The sequence below is a fragment of the Acinonyx jubatus genome, chromosome C2 (genome assembly GCF_027475565.1).
Source record: "Acinonyx jubatus isolate Ajub_Pintada_27869175 chromosome C2, VMU_Ajub_asm_v1.0, whole genome shotgun sequence".
In the NCBI taxonomy this organism is placed as follows: Eukaryota; Metazoa; Chordata; class Mammalia; order Carnivora; family Felidae; genus Acinonyx; species Acinonyx jubatus.
The window spans coordinates 4055451-4074454 of NC_069384.1; the positions used below are offsets into that span (position 1 = coordinate 4055451).

Genomic DNA, 19004 nt, shown 5'->3' on the forward strand with positions numbered 1-19004 from the left:
GGAGACTTTGACAAGTAAATATTAAAAAGTAAAAAAAGAAAAAAAAAAAGCAATCCGAGCCCCCAGACTCTTGCCGGACGTCCTTCCCGGTCACTTCACGCGCACGTGGGGCACGGCGCTTTGGAACTCACTGTCTGTCATTCTTGTTTTGCTCCCGCGCACATTTCTTTTGACCTCTGACCTCTTCCTTCTCGTCACCTCGCGCTCATTCCCTCTAACTTAAGAGGATCGCTATGCCAACCAGAATTGATTGCCTACACAGTAAGTGACTTTTGTCTTATATACGTATTTTTAAATTAGGTGCGGTTTCGCCACGAGAGTAGCATATTTTGTAACAGCAGGAAGCTGACCCCCTCCCCCTTCCCTTCCTTTTTATTTTCCTGTCCCTCTCCAGTGTGTGTTCGCAGTTGCCTCCGTAGACGTGGCCTGGTTGGGTTGGCACAGCACTTTACGCGGGTGGGGCGCGGGCACTGTGCGCCTAGATGGGGGGCGCGCAGCCTCGCTCGCTGTGATTTGCATACACCTCTTCCCTTAGCGGAGCTCTGGTTCTAACAAGCAGTCGCTTATAAACCGACTACGTGGGGTTTAGCTCGAACTCAGAAGCTGTTCTTTGGGCAGCAAACCACAACGTGTACGGTGGCTTTTGGTCATCGCTGTCCTACGTAGGAGATTTTGAGACGGGTTCTTCGCGGAGCTATTTGTGCCTGTTAGGGTCTGTGCACACAGACAAGCATAGATTTGCAAACATTTGCTCTAGCAAAGCTATAATTTAGAATAATCATTTTCAAATTTCTTCCTATGTACTTTTCAGTGTTTTTGTGATTTTTTTTTTTTTAACCTTGTTAGAACCAGGGAAAGATTTTTCTCCCCTCTGCCCCCCCTTTAAGGGTTTGGCTATTCGTTTCACATTGCACATCTTCTCTCCAGATTTTGTCCTTAAGGGATCTTTAAAGCGTGGATGAGGTCTGAGTCTTGCCTCCTGACTGCTGGTGTGGCTGAGCTAATCTGGAAAAAAGGGGCTTATGAAATCCAGACTTCTCCAGTTCCTCTGGCCTGGGCACTGTGAGCTTCCCCATCAGCAAAGGGGACGGGTTCTGGGGGCCCAGAGGCAAGCGTCGCATACCAAACTTTTAGTTACTGTCTTAGCCAGAGTTCTCTAGAGGAACGGCACCAATCAGCTCTCCATTTCAAGGAACTGGCTCACGCGATTATGGGCTCTGACAGTCTGAAATCTGTGGGCGGGGCCGGCGGGCAGGGGACCGTCCCTTCTTCTCCCAGAGCCCTTTGGGGTTGGCTCCTAAGGCATTCAGTTGATTGGAGGAGGCCCGTCCACATCAACCGGGGTAATGGGCTTTAGTCCGGGATAGCTGAATGCAGGTGTTACCCCCACATCTGCCGAGTGCATTCACCTAACAGATGAGGGTCTGACTGAATCCCTGGGCACGCTGGCCACCTTGACACAGAAGACACAGCCACACGGCCATGGTGAGGTGAGGGAGCTCCAGACGGCGTGACTTCTCAGCTGACGGGAGAGTCCGGTGCCCCTGGCGCCACCGCGGAGTGCGGGAGTCAGTGCCACACGCGTGGCCTTGTTCCTCCGTCATTACTTACCCCGAGGGTAACTGTGATGTGTGCCCGAGGCTCAACAGGCTTTGACGTTTTTATTTGGAAATGCAGAGGAGATGATCTCCGCTCGCTCTGGCTACTCCTCACGTTTGAGGAGTTAAACCGCGGATCTGGAGACGGCCGTGTGTCCGTAAAACGTCCTGCCCGACACACGCTACCAGCACGCCTCTCGGGATCTATGTGGTTCCGGAAAGCCTGTCCACGCCCGCGTTGGAGCGCAGGGCTGTGCTCTTGTGACGCCTCTGGGAGCTGAGACTTATCTCACTCTCTGGAGGCCCCCCTGGTGACCGCCACGGATGCGCCCTCTACCAAACACCTGCTGGCCAGTGCTGGGCGGTGTGACCCCCCCCCACCCCCCCCCCCCCGGCCAGCTCAGACACCGTCCTTAGGAGCACAGAGGAGCCGGGTGTGAGAACACAGGCTTTCTGCACTGGGGCCCATTTAGTGGGGCAGAGCACGTCACCGCTGGGGAGGAGATCTCTCTCAGAGGTCTCTGGGAGACAGAAGCGGGGCTCCAGCCTATAGATCTGCAAACCTCAGTCCCTCCTTTCACATGACCCTTCCATCCAAGCAGGAGGTATTGTCCCCATAAAGCCGTGACAAGTCCTATCAAGTTAGAGAAGACACAGGTTTGGTGAGACCCCCAAGTGACTTTACCAGGGGACCCAGGACATCATCGGTTCTGGTATTGATTTGGAACAGTCCTATTTAACAAAACAGCAGCCCTGTTCTAGGAGCTTGCCTGGGGCCCGGAAGGACAGAAAACACCCCGCGATGGGCCCCATCTGTGGGACGCAGGGGAGCAGAGCTTCGCTTGTGGGACAGACCACAGCCGGCAGGACCGTTCAAAGTGACTACGGCACACAGATCTTTCTGCTTTTCCAGTTTTATTCACAGGTTGGGGGTCCTTGATATGCCATCGTGATATGGCAAGAATTCGAATTTTAGTTATTTCAAGTGCGATTTCGTTGAAACGAGTTAGAGGGGTTGCTTGACAACGTGCCGATTCCCTTTTGAGGGAATCAGAACACCTACCTCTTGCCTCTCCCCGCGCTCAGGTTTCCCTCGGAATCTGGTGCAAACCCACGCTTCTCGAGAACCAGACGCTGTGCCCTGCAGGGCGGGCTGGCCTCTTGCGATCCACACAGCCTTGTGCTCAGCAATGGACAGTCCCCCCAGCTCTGGAGGCCAGAAGCCCGAGGTCAAGGCGTGGGCAGGGCTGGTGGCTCCTGTGGGCCAGGATGCTCTCGCCAGGCCTCTGGTGTTTGTCAGTGTCTCTGGCCTTCCTTGGCTTATCGAAGCGTCACCTCATCCCTGCCTCCACCTGGCACGCTCCCCGTGGGCGTGCCTGTCCGCATCTCTTCTTTCTGTAGGGGCACGGCCACGCTGGTGTAGTACCTGCCTTGACGCCCTGTGGATTAATCACCTCTGTAAGGACCCCGTCTGTAAGATGAGGCCACATTCTGAGGTGCTGGGGATTAGGACCCCAACGCAGGAATTTTGGAGGGACGCGACCCCACCCATAACGGCACCCCTGCTCACACCTCAGACCCTGGCTCCAGACCCCAGACCAAATTCCAGTGCGGGGACACCTAGGACGGGCTTAGGAGACGGGGCCCTCCAGGACAGCGCCTGTTACTGCTGGCCTCCAGCTGACCCGGGGATGGGGCCAGCCTGCCCCCCTCGGGCTTCCATTTCCCTGGGGAGACAGGGGGCTGTGGGGTCAGAGCACTCTAAGTTAACAGAACGGATCCCGCCTTCCCCTCCTCTGTTCCAGGTGAGAGCCCACATTAATATGCCCTTCAGGGGCCCCACGCTTAACCTAAAGCAGGTCCCCGTGTCAGAAACACTTCCTCGGCCCCTGCGACCCTCCGGCTGGAGCCTGTCACCATGCCGGGGTAATTAATCAGCAGGTACCAGTGTAATGCCCCCCTCTGGCCAAAGTCCAGTCCGGTTGGTGGCCGCGGTTGGTGCAATAACACGCCCTAGCTGGTGACTTCTCGCGATACGCTGCATGCTTAGCGGGACTTGAACAGCTCTGGGAACGGACCTTCGTGGTCCCCAGATGCGGCACCTCAGGCTCGCGGCAGGAGTGAAGCCGCTCACACGTCTGTACTCCCCTTCCCGCGGTCCGGGAGACCCCCGCACGCAGCCTCTCCGCCTTAGACAGTTGTAGAAACGTCCTCATGATTCTTCCCAATAGGCCGTTTGACTATATCCAAAGAGAAAATGGAAAAAAAAACAAAAGATCTTTCCGGCAGCTCCGATCAGATGACATTCAGCCTACACCTCGGGGCTCTCGAGCCTCGTTCTGCGGCTGAGCCTGGACAGAGCCAAGGGCAAGTTCTCCCTTGGCCCCAGACCCAATTAAGAGCCCTTAAAGTCACGGGCGTGCTGCTTTGTCCACAGACAGGGCGGGGCCAGACTCCACCGCCGTCCACACGCATTTCACGTGGGAGAGCCAGCAGGCGCCCTTCGTCCCCTCTGGACAGACGCCGGCGGCTTTGGTCTATGTCACGGCCACCGAAGCATCTGCGGGCTCAGTCAGGAAAATAGTCGACTGCCAAAGAGCCACAAGGCTCCTCCTCCAGAAGCCCTCCACGCCTACACGTGTGCACACGCGAGGAGCGCCACAGGCTGGCCCGAAAGGCTCCCGGACCCTACTGGGGGGGGGGGGGGGGGCCGGGCAGCAGCATGCTGGAGGGGGTTCGTGTAGCGGGTTCCGGGCCCCGTTGCTACGCGAGCTCGCCCTGGGTCTTTGAAGAGTCATCGCCGTTGCTGTTTTTGTGTTCCCTGTTTTGCTAGCTGACATCCTGCAGGCAGGTCGAGGCGCACCACGCTGAGGGCTTGTGAGTCGGAAACAAGCCCGAAACAGACATTTCAAGACAGCCCGAGGCACGTAGGGTGGGGTCTGCAGTGAAACAACATCTCACTCCCTGAAAGAAGAGATCTTAACTCTCCTAAGACAGCGGCTACCCTTGTTCTCAGAGACCGGTTTTGTGTTTTAATAGCGGGACCCTCTTTTCGGGGGCACATAGCGCTTCTTCACCATTTCCACCCTTCCTAATGCAGGAGAGTGAGTGGCCAGGGGACCCGAGGCAGGGACAGCTCAAAGCTGCAGGGGAGGGGCAGACAGAGAGAGGGAGAGGGAGAGAGGATCCCAAGCCGGCTCCGTGCTGTCAGCACAGAGCCCAGTGCGGGGCTCGAACTCACAATCTGTGAGATCATGACCTGAGCCGGAATCCAGAGTCAGACGCTTCACCGACTGAGCCGCTGGGGCTCCCTTCCAAGTTTTTTCATCCCGAAAACTCTGACGTGTGGTCCGGGCCAGATTCCGGCCGTTTCCCTCCCGTGTGGATAGTGACAGCACACTGCTCATTAGAGTAGTTCGAACCTCCTTGCTTGTCTTTCCCACTTGGATTAGTGGCCCCGGCGTTTCCTCCTCAGCCCACCTGACCGCCCCCCTCTGCTTTCCTCTTCCAGGAGGGATTTTAAGGAAGGGCGCAAAGCTGTTCTTCCGCCGGCGACATCAACAGAAGGACCCTGGCATGAGCCAGTCGCACAACGACCTCGTGTTCCTGCAGCAGCCGGAGGGGGCCCGGAGGAAGGGGGCGACGCTCACCAGGATCCTCAACAAGAAGCTCCTCTCCAGGCACAGAAGCAAGAGCGCCATGAACGGGGCCCCGGCGGACCCCGCGGCCGGCGGCCTCCCCCACCAGGACGCGGGAAGACGCGTGCCCCCCTAAGCACCCCCGGGACGCAGCAAGACAGCTGCAAGCTGTCAGCCGGCCGCCCCGCCCGGCCGGGTCGTACTGCCATCCTGTAAAGGGGGACGAAGATCCACTCTCCAGCCAGGAGGCTTTCCCCAGAGAAAACCCCCCAAGTCAGATGCCACAGGGCTGTGCTCAGGTCAAAGAGCTGAAGTCAAACGTTAGCAGACTTGCATAATGGACTGGAGAACCTCCAATAATGGACGGTGACGGGGCCAGTGAGGGGGACTCCACCTCACCCACTCTGTGCTCCGACGCGTGTTATCTTGGGTCCGTGCCCGGACCGCGTCGCAAAGAGGAGGTGCCCCTCTGTGCTGTCACTGTGACTGGAACGGATGGGTCACCTGTCCTGACTGGCTGCTCAGAGTAACACAGTGCGGCTGGCCCCGAGTGCGGAGAGGTGGGACGGAGGCGGGATTGGGGGTCAGTAGAGACATCGTGGTGGTGATGGAGACACTGTGACAAAGGTAGGAGCATAGTTGCCTTTGATATTAGCCATATAACTTGAAAAGTTTGCAAACACTAGATCTATCCTGTGCACTCTTGTGTTTCCTTCGCAAATGGGAGGCCTGTGAGTTCCCACGTGGTCTTTCCAGTCTCCTCTGTGGTTTCAGAAGGGCTCAGGATTCCCATGGGGCCGTCAACTCCTGGCTTTTTTTCCCCCTGCCCTGCTGGGGTACTTGCCACGCGGGAGTGCAGGGAGGGGCCTCTGGAATGAAGTCGGGGCAGGAAGTGACCGCTAACGGAACACGGTGACCACCCACACCGGGTTTTTTTTTTTCTTTAGTCCAAGGTTCGTTTGCCAAATGTTGCCAATAGCTGAAACAAAGTACTTCTGGGACAAAAGAGAAAAATCATTCTAGGTCTCAGGTGCGAGGCTCAGGGATGGAAGTTAAGTTGAATAGTAACAAATGGGCCAAACTTGCCTCGCATGCTTCCGGGAGCTCTCCAGAATTCTGTGAACAGTGCTTGACGCGTGTTGGAGGGGACGCGCGCCTGCTTTGATTTCCAGTGGGAAGAAAAGATCAGCGTGGCCCACGGTGTCCGTATCCCCGTGTGCCCTTCAGACCACGTTCCTCGCCCGTGCGTCTGTCCACGGGCCTGCACGCTGGCCGGTGCCTCCTGAATGCACGCTTCGCGGGGACGAGCTTGTTAGGGCCGTGGTCATCTGTGTGGAAGGCTTTGATGGTTCAGTAAGATTCACTTTGTTCCAATAAGATTTAAAAGGCCATTTATGAAGCCTTGACTTCTGTCACAGATAGGAAATTGGGGGGACTCCTTCCTACAAACATTGTTTCTCCTGACACTGGTGTTTCAGGGGTAAGAGAGCTACTGACACGCAGAAACCTCTTCGAAAACCAAAATTATAGAACTTTTTGCCGCCCTTTTTCTCGAGGGAGAGAGACTAGAAGACTACGTTAAGAATTTTACTTAAAAGTACATATTTAAACATTTTTTTCCGTGTCCCAGGAATTAATCAAGTGACTGTAAAATGGCTTTCTTCACCATATGCTGTGTTTAAAGACGATGTTCCGGTCCTCGGTTTTCTGTCTGATTTTGCAGTTCAGATCAACTCCATGCCACGCAATGGTCTCCGAGCTTTACACGGGAGCTTTCTCGCTCAAAACAAGAAAATGTCCCATTCCTGACTGACCCCACGAGGATTTTGTTCACCGTTTTAACTTTTAAGGGCTCTGCGTTTTCCACTTCCTGGTGACTTGAAGCCCCTCCCGGGTCGCGGGCAAGTGACAGGCGGGCTGCGTCTGTCCCGTGTGTGAAGCAGGACCGTCACACAAAAGGGGAAGCGTGGCGTCCAGGAGATCCGTGTGTCCGTCCGGCACACAAGAGCCCCGTATACTTGATCAAGGCCCAGAAGCCCCTCCTCAAGATGCACTCACGTCTTCTCCAGCCGAGGGCCCTTCCTGAAGTCACAGAGGACAGGGACTTAGCAGGGAGTTTAAGAGAAAATAGGGGGCTGGAGCGTGTGTGAGGGCCGGGCAGTGGGAAAACGGGTCCTGTGGATACTGTGAACGCTTCTTCCGTGGCTGCTTATCCAGGCCTGCGCTTTCCCGCGTAGGGATTCATGCGAATGCGAACACTGTGAACTTAAACACCGATTAAGGTCACACACCGAGGACCACACATACGAGTTTGTAAAGCCTTCCTCCCTTCCCTTGTGCGTTAGCGGCTGGAGGACTTTTTTGTTGGCCTGCGGGCTGTTTTGCAGACTGGCGTGTCCAAAGCGGTTTCTTCTGGACGCTAAGGTCTGAGTGGGGCACCTGTACGTCAGGAACGGGGTGCTCACGTTGGTTCTGGCACGCTGGTGGCACTGCCCGGTCCGGGGCTGTGCCCGTGACCTTTGCAGAGGCACGCAGGGAAGCCTCGCGCGCGTACGATTCGCACAGCGAGGACAGAAGCAGCGATCTCACTGTCCCGGCTGAAAGCCGGCCATGAAGAAGGAGGTTTGGACAGAGCACTTTACATAAACCGACCCTCCAGTTTAAGTTGGAGACCAGCCCTTGATTCCTGCTGGTGGCTACCTGGCCAGTCGCTGCCCGTCTAGATTTCTGATGGATTTTGCCGGAGAGGCCTGGCACATTCTCTTCTGGAGCAGAAAGGGACAGATTAACTTCTGTCGCTGCCACCAGCTGGGTTGGGGGGGGGGTTCCGCATAATAGTCTCACATGTCACAGTCTCGAAGCCTCGCGGCACGAGCCGGCAGTCGCTGCAAGTCAGGACGTTTCTGCCGGGTGGGAAACGGGTCTCGCGCTGGTGTAGACCCGGATGCCAGGCCCCCGTCTCCACTGTCCCAAACCTGCTCAGGCCTGATTACCAAAGCATGTGGCACGGGCACACTCACACTGCCACTTCCTGCAGAGCACTCAGGTTCCCTCCGGGTCCCTTTCTTCAGCACTCCCATTGGATGCGTGAGGAGGCGTCCGGAATGCGCCCCCCTGCCCAGTCCACCCCGCTCCCAGCTGGCCGGGAACGTACCGTTTGTGATTTAGGCTTGTGGTGTTTCACCCCAGTGTCCCATCGAAGCTAGAGTTTTCCTTTAAAACAAGAAAACGCATGGTTTTCCAGGCACGTGGCCGGGTCTGGCTTGATGATCGAGCGTGGTGATGGTTCTGCCTGACGGCGATCGTATTCCGCAGTAGCACTTTAAAAACACGTCACTGGGGCGTCTGGGTGGCTCAGTTGGTTAAGCGGCCGACTTCGGCTCAGGTCATGATCTCGCGGTCCGTGAGTTCGAGCCCTGCGTCAGGCTCTGGGCTGACAGCTCAGAGCCTGGACCTGCTTCAGATTCTGTGTCTCCCTCTCTCTGACCCTCCCCCGTTCATGCTCTGTCTCTCTCTGTCTCAAAAATAAACGTTAAAAAAAAATAAAAAAAAAAAAAATAAAAACACGTCACTGTCCTGCACCAAACCGCGGAAGGTGTGGCTGGAACACGGACGGTCTTTGAGAGAAATAAACGTGCACATGGAACACTAACACCGAGTTGTGTTTGCTGCGCCCCGGGTCACGTTCCGTCGGGTGCTCGGCCGTCTGTGCGCACGCCCGTCGCGGTCGGCCGCGTGAAAGAAGACGTGGGCCCTTCGCTCGTCGCTGCCGCCCCTTGCTTTGCTCTTGGCCAGTTGTGGGTGCCACCCGTCAGGGTCGGCTCGGCCCGGGTCCTCCAGGGGCGGAAGCTGGCATGTAGGACGCCCTGCAGCCTTCTGGGCGCAGTCTTGCATACATCCCTCGGCTCCTGTGGTCCTCGCTGCCCCAGCGGAGGCCCATCCGGGAGAGTGTGGGGCAGGCTCCTGCATGGGGCTCAGAGTACAGATGGTGTCACACTGGCTTGGGGCCCGTGGTGGTTACCGGGTGGGGCGGGGGCCGGAGCCGGGCACAGACAGATGGACGGATCCCACACGAACCCTAGAGGTATCTGGGCTGCTTCCCCGCTGTGCCCGCGTGCTGCGGCATTTGGGAAACTGGTGCACAGACCCCGACCTTTTCTCAGGGTGGCCCTCCTGGGTACGGAGTGGGGGCCCAGATGGTTGATACCTCTGCCGTCGAGGGGGACAGTCTACCTGTGCAGAGCCCCAGCCATCCCGGGGCTCGGATTCGGATTCTCAGCTCTGCTCGTGGCGAGGTGGTGGCCACGTGTCTTGTTGGGGATGGAGGCGTCCGGGGGTCTGAGACCACGGCCCTTTCTGTGCTGACGCTGGACCAGATGTGCTTGCTGGAAGGCCAGCCTTGCCCTGATTTACCAGGTCACCTTGAGGCACACGCTGTATCCTTACCAATCCCGTCCACACTGCCCACATTAATCCACGTCAACCACCTGCAGGCTGTGAATGTGCACCCCTCGTCCCCAGCACGCACCCCTCCCTGCTCTAATGACCTAACCGAACACAAACCCCACCTGCTCCGTGAAGCAGCTTCGGCCACCAAGGATGACGCAGAGCACGGGGCACCTCTTCCAAGTCCCTGTCACTTGACCCCAGATCACGGCCTCCTACGCTGGCTCCTGGGCGTATCCCCAGGGCTCAGGACAGCGCACCTAGGGAGCAAGGACCAGGGTCAGCAGCCAGCCCCATATAAACACATCTGGCAGGTTTGCTTATGCCCATCCTGCCCCCCTCATCCGGGCGCAGGGTCAGGGGACAGAGCCCGCCAAGGAGGGCACGGCTATGACAAAACCATGCCGTTGTGACCTTGGTCGCCTACCAGTACTGAGTGCCCGACATACGCATCAGCAAATGGTTCATAAAAAAAGAAAAGGCAAGCTGCTCACCACAGAGGCCCGGATACCAGGATGGATGGCCTCGCACGGTGCCCGTGCTGAAGAGAACGCTGGCAGACCAGACCCCCTTCCCACAGCGCCCCAGAGGCACCAACTTCCACGCGCACAGCGCAGCCCACCCCGGCTCCGCACCACCCCTCCATGCCGCGAACTGTCCCGTCGTGTCCTGCGTGTGCCAAGCATTCAACCGCTGATATCAGCGTTTATCAAGTTGGATGCTGGGGTGCCTTGGGCTGCGTGGTATTTTACGCGGACGCGGGACAGAGACTCGGAATCACAATGGTGGTAAGTGTACTGACTGAGCACTTACTATGTGCCAGAGCTGGTTAGTGACTTACACTCTTTGAGACAACCCCGTGAGTTATGACCTACCTCAGCTTTACAGATTAGGAAACCGAGGCACAGACAGGTTAAGTAACTTGCCCAAGATTCCACAGTGGATAAGTGGCAGAAAACAGAACGTGAACCCAGGCTGTCCGGCTGGAGAGTCCCTGCTACCTCGTGTCAAAAGCAGAGACCAAGGACTTAGGGCCTGATGTCGGCTTTTTCTAAACTTTCAGCTCCCTGCGATGGGCGAGAGAACTATCAAGTGACATCCAATGCTTTGCACACAGTGAGAATTAAGCCACTTGCTGATTAGATTGCTGTCTTTATCTGGAGAGCAACACTTAGCCGGACTGAAAAGCTAGAGGTAGTGTAGAGAAGTGACTTAGGATATTTATTTTTATGAAGTCTAGTATGAAGGGAGTCAACTAACAAAAACCAGGGCTGATGAGCCATGTTAGTTAGTCGACGTGGGAGGCAGCCAGTGTCTGGGCTGAGACCATCCGCCCGGGGCAGGGGTGGAGGCGGCGGGGGGTGGGGGGGGGGTGGGGACGGACGGACGGACGGGGGGGGGGGGGGGGGGGGGGGGAGGGTGGGAGGAGTGACGACAGGGCATGGTGATTATACCCTAGGAAAATCCACTCAGGGTAACGGAAACTCTATTGCTTACTTATTTTTAATTCCCCCGACTTATTTTGCAAAATTTCACACCTACAGAATAACCTACATAGCCTTCAACTAGATTCACCGACTTTGCTAAACTTGCTTTACCTACCTACCTATCATCTAGCGATCAACTGAACGAGTGCTGGAGACATCGTGTTCCGCCCTGACTTCTTCAGAGTGCATTTTCCAAGAAGGACGGCGTCTCCACATCACACACCCAGTAGCTGTCGTGCTTGGGAAACAGGACGCTGATGCAATACCACTATCCAGAGTCAGAGGCCACAAGCTGCCCAAGGAACATCTTCTACACGTGGTTTCTTTCTTTTTTTTTTTTTTAGGCAAGGCTTCCGCATTGTTTTGTTCTTAAGAGTAAAATTTGAGGGGTGCCTGGGTGGCTCAGTTGGTTAAGTGTCTGACTCTTGATTTTGGCTCAGGTTGTGATCTCATGGTTTTGGGAGTTCGAGCCACATGTCAGGCTCTGAGCTGGTGGCACGGAGCCTGCTTGGGATCTTCTCCCTCCCCCTTTCCCTGCTCACTCACTCTCTCTCTCTCTCAAAATAAATAGACGTTTTAAAAAATAATAAAATTTGACACTTTCAGAAACAATGTTTTTTTTTTTTTTAAGTTTTTTTAAAAAAACACTTTAAAATTCTGGATATAGGGGCACCTGGGCGGCTCAGTCAGTTAAGCATCGGACTTCAGCTCAGGTCAGGATCTCGCGGTTCCTGGGTTCGAGCCCCGCGTCGGGCTCTTGTGCTGACAGCTCAGAGCCTGGAGCCTGCTTCGGATTCTGAGTTCTGCTCCCCTTTCTCTGCCCCTCCCCCCCAAATAAATAAACACTAAAAAAAACCTTGGATATAAATCTGCCTTAAAAGGCAGCTTAATCCTTCCAACTTTCACGGAAGGAATATACTGAACCCGTTGGGAATTCTTTTGAAGATGCGATGACCATTGCAAATATCGATTCCACCCCTGTGCTGCACAAACCGACACGAGAAATGGCTTTAGACGGGGTCAGGTCTTCGGGTTGTACAGGTTTCCGCTCTGCTGTCCTACCCGTGTTTGATGTGCAGAGGCCTCGGCGGCCAGCCACCTGGGCATTCGAGAACTGTGAGGTCACTAGAGGGGCGGGGGTAGGGGAGGGGTGTGCGTTAGCTGCAGGCTGCAGGGGTCAGTCTACGGCTCTCGGGGACTGAACAGAGACCCGAATGCTGAAGAGACAGACGGTGGCGGAAAGTCCCCAGAGAGCATTCCAGGGTAGAGGGAATACGTACAAAAGACCCTGAAGATGTGACTGAGGAACAGAGGGCTGGAGGGAGGTTGGGATTCCACAGCTGGGGCGGGTGTGAGCAGGGGAAGGGTGTGGAGGTGATGATCAAGAAAGGTGTGGCAGGCTGAGGTTCAGCCCCACAGTACAAGCCATCAGGAAGCCACTGCAGATTGTCAGGGAGGGGCGGAGACAGAAGCTCGGGCGGGGCACCCGGGCCACACTCAGCTTGCTCCCAGGGCAGCCGCTCAGCCTTCTGCCCTCTTGCCACGCCGTTTCAATGGGCCCTCACTTATCACCAAGCTTGCACACATACCCATTCATACAATTGAGTCTAGCTGAGAACACATTTCTGCTCGTGGGACTGCCGTGCCGTAGGCTCTATGCATTTAGAATTTCCATATTAACCAAGGGCCCCCATGGGGGTTATACCAAATTATTCTCCCACCAGGAAAGGATGAGACAGCTCATTTTATACACTCTCTTCAAAATAATGCTATTAAGCTTTAAAAAAAAGCCAAATCTGCTAATGTAACAGGTGAAAATGATTGTGCTGCCACTTTGCTTTTTCTCCCGTAGCAGTAGAGTTGAAGAGCTTTGCTTAAGCTTAAGAGCCACTATGCCTGCTTGCTTGCTTTTTTTAAACTTTTTTAATGTTTGTTTGTTTTTGAGAGAGACACACACACCTACACAGAATCTGAAGCAGGCTCCAGGCTCCGAATTTTCAGCACAGCGCCCGACGCGGGGCTGGAACCCACGACCGAGAAGTCACGACATGAGCTGACATTGGAGGCTTAACCACTGAGCCGCCCAGGCGCCCTGAGCCATTGTATTTCCTCTACTGGGAACTGTCCGTTTTTCTATTGGGTTCTTTACCTTTTTCCTGTTGATTCCTAGGAGCTTCCCATGTAGGAGGCAAATGAGTCCTGTCTGATGTCAATTTCAAATCCTTTTTCCATCTGCTTATCCCTTCTTGCACTTTATCAGTGGAACTTTCTGCCGGGCAGAAATGAGGAAGACAGTTTTACTGCTCTGCTCCGGAGACTAAAAGACTCCTCTAGTCCCTTCTAACATTCTGTGGCCACACGTTTTGGGGTTTTGTTTTGAGAGAGAGAGCAAGCGAGCCGGCGAGTGGGGGAGAGGGACAAAAGGAGAGCGAGAGAGAATCTTAAGCAGATTTCCAAGCCCAGCACAGAGCTCAAAGTGTGGCTGGATCTCACCACCCTGGGGGGGCATGACCTGAGCCAAAATCAAGAGTCGGAGGCTTAACCCACTGATCTACCCAGGTGCCTGCCAGCCCGCATGCACTTTTGATGGAGGTCAGTCAGCAGGCCACCAAGCCCCCAGGGTGGGGAGAGTCAGGGAGCAGTCTGGCCTCAGTTGCCCTGGCCAGGGTGGTGGTATTCCCAAACCTTCCAGAATCACACGGGTCAAGGTGTGTATTTCAAGAGCCCACCCTGCCGGGTCCAGACGCTCCCTCCTGGTACTTCCCCAGCTTGTTGGGGGCACTGTAAGTGCTCCGGGGCGGGTTCCCTGAGTGGACCTGGAGGACTGGGGCACACTATTGGCTCTTTTCAGAACTACCACCTGGCAGCAAATCTCAGACAGGTTTTAACGAAAAATTCGACCCTTTCTTCCAAGTCTCCCCGCCCCCAAAAGAAATTATGGCTCCAGCAGCCACCAGAAGAGACTTACAGGGGCCCCCGGAGCTGTGGGCTGTGGGTTTGTGCAGCACAGGGGTGGGATCGATATTTGCAATGGTCATGCGTCGCTGCCAGGGTCACACCAGCCACGCCTCCGGGGAAGGGGCAGCAGAGCCAGTCCCGCTTCTCCCAGGCCGGTCCGGATCCACGCCGCCCCTGCCCTCCGCCTCGCCATCCACACCGCCCGCTCCTGGCGCCACGCCACCCACTCTCCCACTCCGGGTTTAAGCCGCCTGCCCCCTGCCGCTCTCCGTCCACGCCGCCCTTTTCCTCTATCACCACTGGCGCCTCGCCACTCTCCTGTCCACACCGCCCGCTTTCCCACTACCCGATCCATATCGCCCGCTCCGGGAGCCACACCACCCACTCTCCCAAGCCCGGTCTACACTGCCTGCTCCCTGCCGCTCTCCGTCCACGCCGCCCTTGCCCCCCGCATCACCATCCACGCCTCCTGCTCTCCAATCCACATCATCCGCTCTCCCACTCCCGGTCCACACAGCTTACGACCTGCTGCCCAGCCCCCGCCGTCCGCTCCCGTGTCCACAACCCCCGGTTCGCGCGGCCCGCTTTCCCACTCCCCGTCCACACCGCCCGCGACCTGCTCGCTGCCCCGGGTCCGCGCCGCCCGCGCCCAGCCGCTGCCCGCGCACGCCGCCCGCTCTCCGTCGGCCCCCCGTCCGCGCCGCCGGCGCCCGCGCGAACTACAACTCCCACAATGCCCCGCCGCCGCCCCCCGGCTTCCGGTGCTGCGCAGTTTCCGGAGCGGATCGCAACCCGGAGTCCGGATCCGAGCCCGCTCTGCACATTCCACAGGCAGGTAAAGCCCGGGGCCCCGCGCCCGCCGCCGCCCCCGCGCGCCGCCCCGGCCCGGCCCGGCCCGCGCCCCGCGCCCCGCGCCCCGCGCCCGGCCCGCCGCCCCGGCCCCGCCCGCCCGCCGCCCGCCCCGGTCCAGCCGCCATGCCGCTTGTTCTTTGTTACATTCGCCGGCTGCGGGCTCCGTGGGCGATCGGAGTCAAAACCCGGCTGGATTTCCCGGAGCCGCTCCGGGATCGCCCTGCGCGCCGCCCGCCCGCCCCGCCGCCCCGCGGCCCGCGCGTTCCGGGCCCGCAGCCCGCCGCCCGCCGCCCACGGCCCGGCCGGCGCGGGGTGCGGGGTGCGGGGCGCGGGGCGCGGGGCCGCGCTCGCCCGTGGGTGCGGCGCGGGGGCTCCTCCGCCCCCGGCCCCGGCCCGCGGTCCCCGCCCCCGGGCGCCCTCGCCGCCGACGGCCCGGCGTGATGTCACCGCCCCCACACCCCCCCCCCCACCCCGGACCCCCCGTCCTGGCGCCCGGCCCCCCGGGGGGCGCTCGGGGAGGGTCCCGGACCCCCGCCCCGGAGGTTAGGAGCGCAGACCCTGGAGTCCGGGCGATGGGGTTCCCTGGGCCCCCCCCGAGGGCACCCGCTCCCCCCTCTCCCCGTTTCCGTAAGCCCTTGGGTGGCCGAGGGAAGGGAGTGAAGTCCGTGGACAGGTGACGCGGGGTGGGTGGCCGAGCCCGGGAGGGGCTCGCCAGCCGCACAGGTGAGGCCCTGCCCAGCTCGGCCCAGCGCGGACAGGTGGAGGCGCTGGCCATGTGGCCTCTCGCGCGAGGGACAGGTGTGCGCGGCGAGGGTCAGGTTAGAGAAGACAGGAGTAAACTCGCTGTGGAAAATCCACCGGCCTGATAGGGTAACGGGCTTACCTTTATTAAGCTCTTCACATAGGGGATGGGGTTTCTCCCCCAAATGCTCAGAAATTGCCCCCACCGTCCCCAAGGGTACGTTAAAATGGTAGGAGTGTGACATCAGTGACACATGGACCCGTCTACGTGATTAAAGCCACCAACACAACACCACGTTTGCTTAAGCCACTTCCCTAAAATCCGGATTCACCAGGTAAATTTGGAGAACTCAGCTTGGTTCCCGAAGGTATTTTTGAGGATGAAAAGTAAGGGAGCCCCTGGTTTTGTGATGAACCCTAACAGGGAACAGCAAGAAGTCTCCCAGAGAGTGTGGAGAGGTAGGCAGTGTTGTGAGGAGGGAGGCGCCCCTCCCCGACACAGCACACCAGATATTTTGTTTCAGACCTGCACGTTTTCCATATTTTCGCGGCTCCACACGGCTTCCGATTTCCTTGACATCACTGCCTTACGGTGAACGGCTCAGAAATAGAGCTGCAAAGTTTGGATTTTGAAAGGGAAAAATGGCGAAGTCCTTCTTTTGTACAGAGTTTTTTTTCCCCTGTTGATTTCTTTGATTCCTACATTGGCAAAAAAGTTGCCAACAAAGAATATAATGTTATATTCTCTTTTGGAAGTAGAAAGGACCTTTATTGTTATGTTTTTAACCAGGAGACCAATCAATCAATCTGTCAACCCCAATTGCAAGGCTGATCCCTTTTCTGGGAGTAATTACAGTTGAGAAAGAACTCAGTTTGCTTCAGATACCCTTCTAATCACCATTCTTTTGCTATCGTTCTCTGGGGAGAGAGCTAGGACAGGAACGCGCCTCCCGTTTTGCAGACGTCTTTTAAGGGAGATGGAAGGAATGTTTCTGATACACGTGGTCTCAGAGGTTAAGTTTGTGAAGCAGTGACTCAGGTGCACTTGTGGTGTGCGTTTCACGTTTGTGCGGTGTGGGTGATCCGTGCCCGGCTCCCCTGAAATAGCTCATGATGTGTCCTCAGCTCCCCGGCTGTTTGTTCGACACACATTTATTCAGCCAGGGCCTGTTGTGTTGGACAAGCCAGAAGGCCCTGCCTCTTGCGCCCCACGCTGTGGAGGGCGGAGGAAGGTGTTGACAACGAATAGTAACACTCAGTGAGGTGGGCAGCGGTTGGGGTTGGAGGGTGTAGGGGAGAGGAAGCAGGGGGAGGCTGTGGTGGGGGGGGGGGCACGCTCAGGCAGTCTGGGCAGGGGCCGTTGGGGCTGAGACCAGTGCCGTGAGGTGCTCGTGGAGGTCGGGGGTGAGCGTGTCGGGTGCAGATGAGTGGCACACGTAAAGGGCCCAGTGTGGAGCCAGCTGCGCGTGCCCAGGGGGGAGAGGCGGGGGGGGGGGGGGGAAATCCCGGGCTGTCCGCCGCTCCGTTTATCCCGAGTGCCAGACGGATGCCACAGAGGGCTTCGGCAGGGGTGGGACAAGATCTGCGTCTGTGGCGGCCACGTGGGGAATCCGGGCCCGACAGGGTTCCATTACAAACAGGGTGGAGGCGGGAGGGAAATGAGGAAGTAGGACAAAGTATATTTCTAGAACCAGGAGGCCCCACTGCAGGTTTGGTTGGGAAATGCGTGGCAGGTGACAGGAGGTGCCGATTACCGAGGTGCAGGTGACCGGTGTGTGGGGGCCCCGGGAGGAGGAGGAGACAGCGGCATCTTCCAACTGCCCCTCTCGGTCTGGGGTGGGAGAGACCCTGGCTGGGGGCCGGGGGAGGGGCCGGGTCCTCACCTTCCTGACGCACCGGCATCCTGGAGAGCGGTCCTACCCCTTGCAGCCCGGGAGAGATCCCTACAGATGGGGGGGGGGGGGTGTCGGGGGAGTGGCCTCGCTGCGGGTCAGAGACCTCAGGCTTGCAGCACGTGGAAGGCGTCCTTAGGTGGACGGAGCCTGTGGCACTCACGGTGGCAGGATGGTGGCCGTGGCAGGCGCTGCTCTGACAGAGCTCTCCCTTCCCGGCCACACGCCTGTGGAACGGGGCTCCCGCACTCACGCTTAGAGAACTGGAGTGGGAGCAGATCTGCACACTTGTCCGTGGTGGGCCAGCCCACTGGGGAAAAGGCCTGTGCGCCTCATCAGGCGTGGCTTCTTTGCCAGATGACTGTTCGTCAGAACACATGCTGTCATTTTGTCGGCGTCGGTGGGGTTCCAATTCGCGCAGCCCCGGCCCGACCCGGAAGACGCGATCACAGCCTGCGGGCCTGGAAGAGCAGGCCTGGTTGGACCTGCGTGCCTGAGTTCACGTGCACACCTGCAGGTGGCCCCATGGAGTCCTGCCAAGCGCGAGTCCGTAACCGTGGCTGTCCCGTCCCGCTCGCAGCGAGGGGAGCGGTGGTCACAGACGCAAAAGGGCCGTGGACTATGACAGGGAGAGCTGGTTCGCGTGCGTGGAACACGGATGGCCGTGGAGATCACGCTTTCGCGCTTCGATTCCAGCAGACGTGCTTAGAGGAGTGACCTAACGGTTTTGTTTTAAGAAGCCAATATTTATAAAATGCTGGAAATCCTGTCCTTGCAGCTGTTAAAACTAGGGACGAGCGGTGTGAGCTTAAGTGCCGGGTTGTCAGCAAAGCGGTCGGTGGGGTCGGGGCCGAGGAACGGGCCGGGGACACGGGCCCGGGAGGCGACGTGGGGGCAGGGGCTGGGTCCAGAGGGAGAGGGGACCAGGGGGCAGCCCGGGTCACCCTACGGAGGCGGCTTTGGACAGGGGACGGGAAGGGAAAGGGACTTGGGAAGGCGCCCCGAGAGACGCGAAGTAGGTTCCAGAGGGAGGGTGTGACGGCTGCCGCCTGGTGCCTCGTTGACGGAGGGCTGGGCTCAGCAAGCTGGAAGGCGAGGACAGGGCTGGTGGGAGGGCTTTGGTGGAGCCCTGGGAGCGAATCCTCCCGTTCAAGAGGGAACGGTAGTCGAGGAAGCCGACAGAGTCCTTCCCGGGAGCTTTGCAGTAGAAAGAGAAGTGGGGCCTTAGAGGTCACGGGGGACCATTTGCGTTTGAGGGCGAGCTCAGATGGAGGCTGGCGGGAACGTTGCAGGGCTGTAAAGTGCCGCAGAGAGAGGTGTGCAGCGAGGAAGGTGGGGGTGGCCTGGGGCCTCCCAGGGAAAAGTGGGTGCGGCATGCCTGTGTGGGGCCGG

The 19004-nt window shown here is 57.9% G+C and overlaps 2 protein-coding genes and 1 long non-coding RNA gene across 16 annotated transcripts in view; 2 read left to right on the top strand and 1 right to left on the bottom strand.

The window, feature by feature from the left end:
* C2CD2 (C2 calcium dependent domain containing 2) overlaps positions 1–8888 on the top strand; it is a 50538-nt gene extending 41650 nt beyond the window's left edge. For 4 of the 7 annotated variants that reach the window (XM_053220529.1, XM_053220530.1, XM_053220531.1 and 1 more), the window contains 2 exons: positions 2361–2523; positions 2685–3021. In XM_053220529.1, coding sequence (XP_053076504.1) covers positions 2361–2523; positions 2685–3021 — 500 coding nt within the window. Of the gene's footprint in view, positions 1–2360; positions 2524–2684; positions 3022–5109 lie in introns of those variants that run through there. The other 3 variants (XM_027041560.2, XM_027041561.2, XM_053220534.1) reach the window with 1 other exon arrangement.
* On the bottom strand, positions 4416–14839 carry LOC113597198 (uncharacterized). Of its 4 annotated transcripts, none has more exons than XR_008297505.1 (3): positions 11289–14737; positions 9805–9942; positions 4416–4537 (listed from the first exon to the last, which is right to left on the bottom strand). It is a non-coding gene; the product is annotated as an uncharacterized LOC113597198 (long non-coding RNA). The 4 variants fall into 4 exon arrangements; XR_008297503.1 differs by lacking the exon at positions 4416–4537 and adding an exon at positions 14744–14839 and having other exon boundaries at positions 9022–9942; positions 11289–13438; XR_008297502.1 differs by lacking the exon at positions 4416–4537 and having other exon boundaries at positions 9022–9942; positions 11289–13438; positions 14138–14737.
* A 22-nt stretch (positions 14840–14861) lies between these two features.
* PRDM15 (PR/SET domain 15) overlaps positions 14862–19004 on the top strand; it is a 67882-nt gene continuing 63739 nt past the window's right edge. For 3 of the 5 annotated variants that reach the window (XM_053220523.1, XM_053220524.1, XM_053220525.1), the window contains exon 1: positions 14862–14962. The gene's annotated coding sequence lies outside the window, so the exon portion shown is untranslated. Of the gene's footprint in view, positions 14963–15493; positions 16056–19004 lie in introns of those variants that run through there. The other 2 variants (XM_053220526.1, XM_053220527.1) reach the window with 2 other exon arrangements.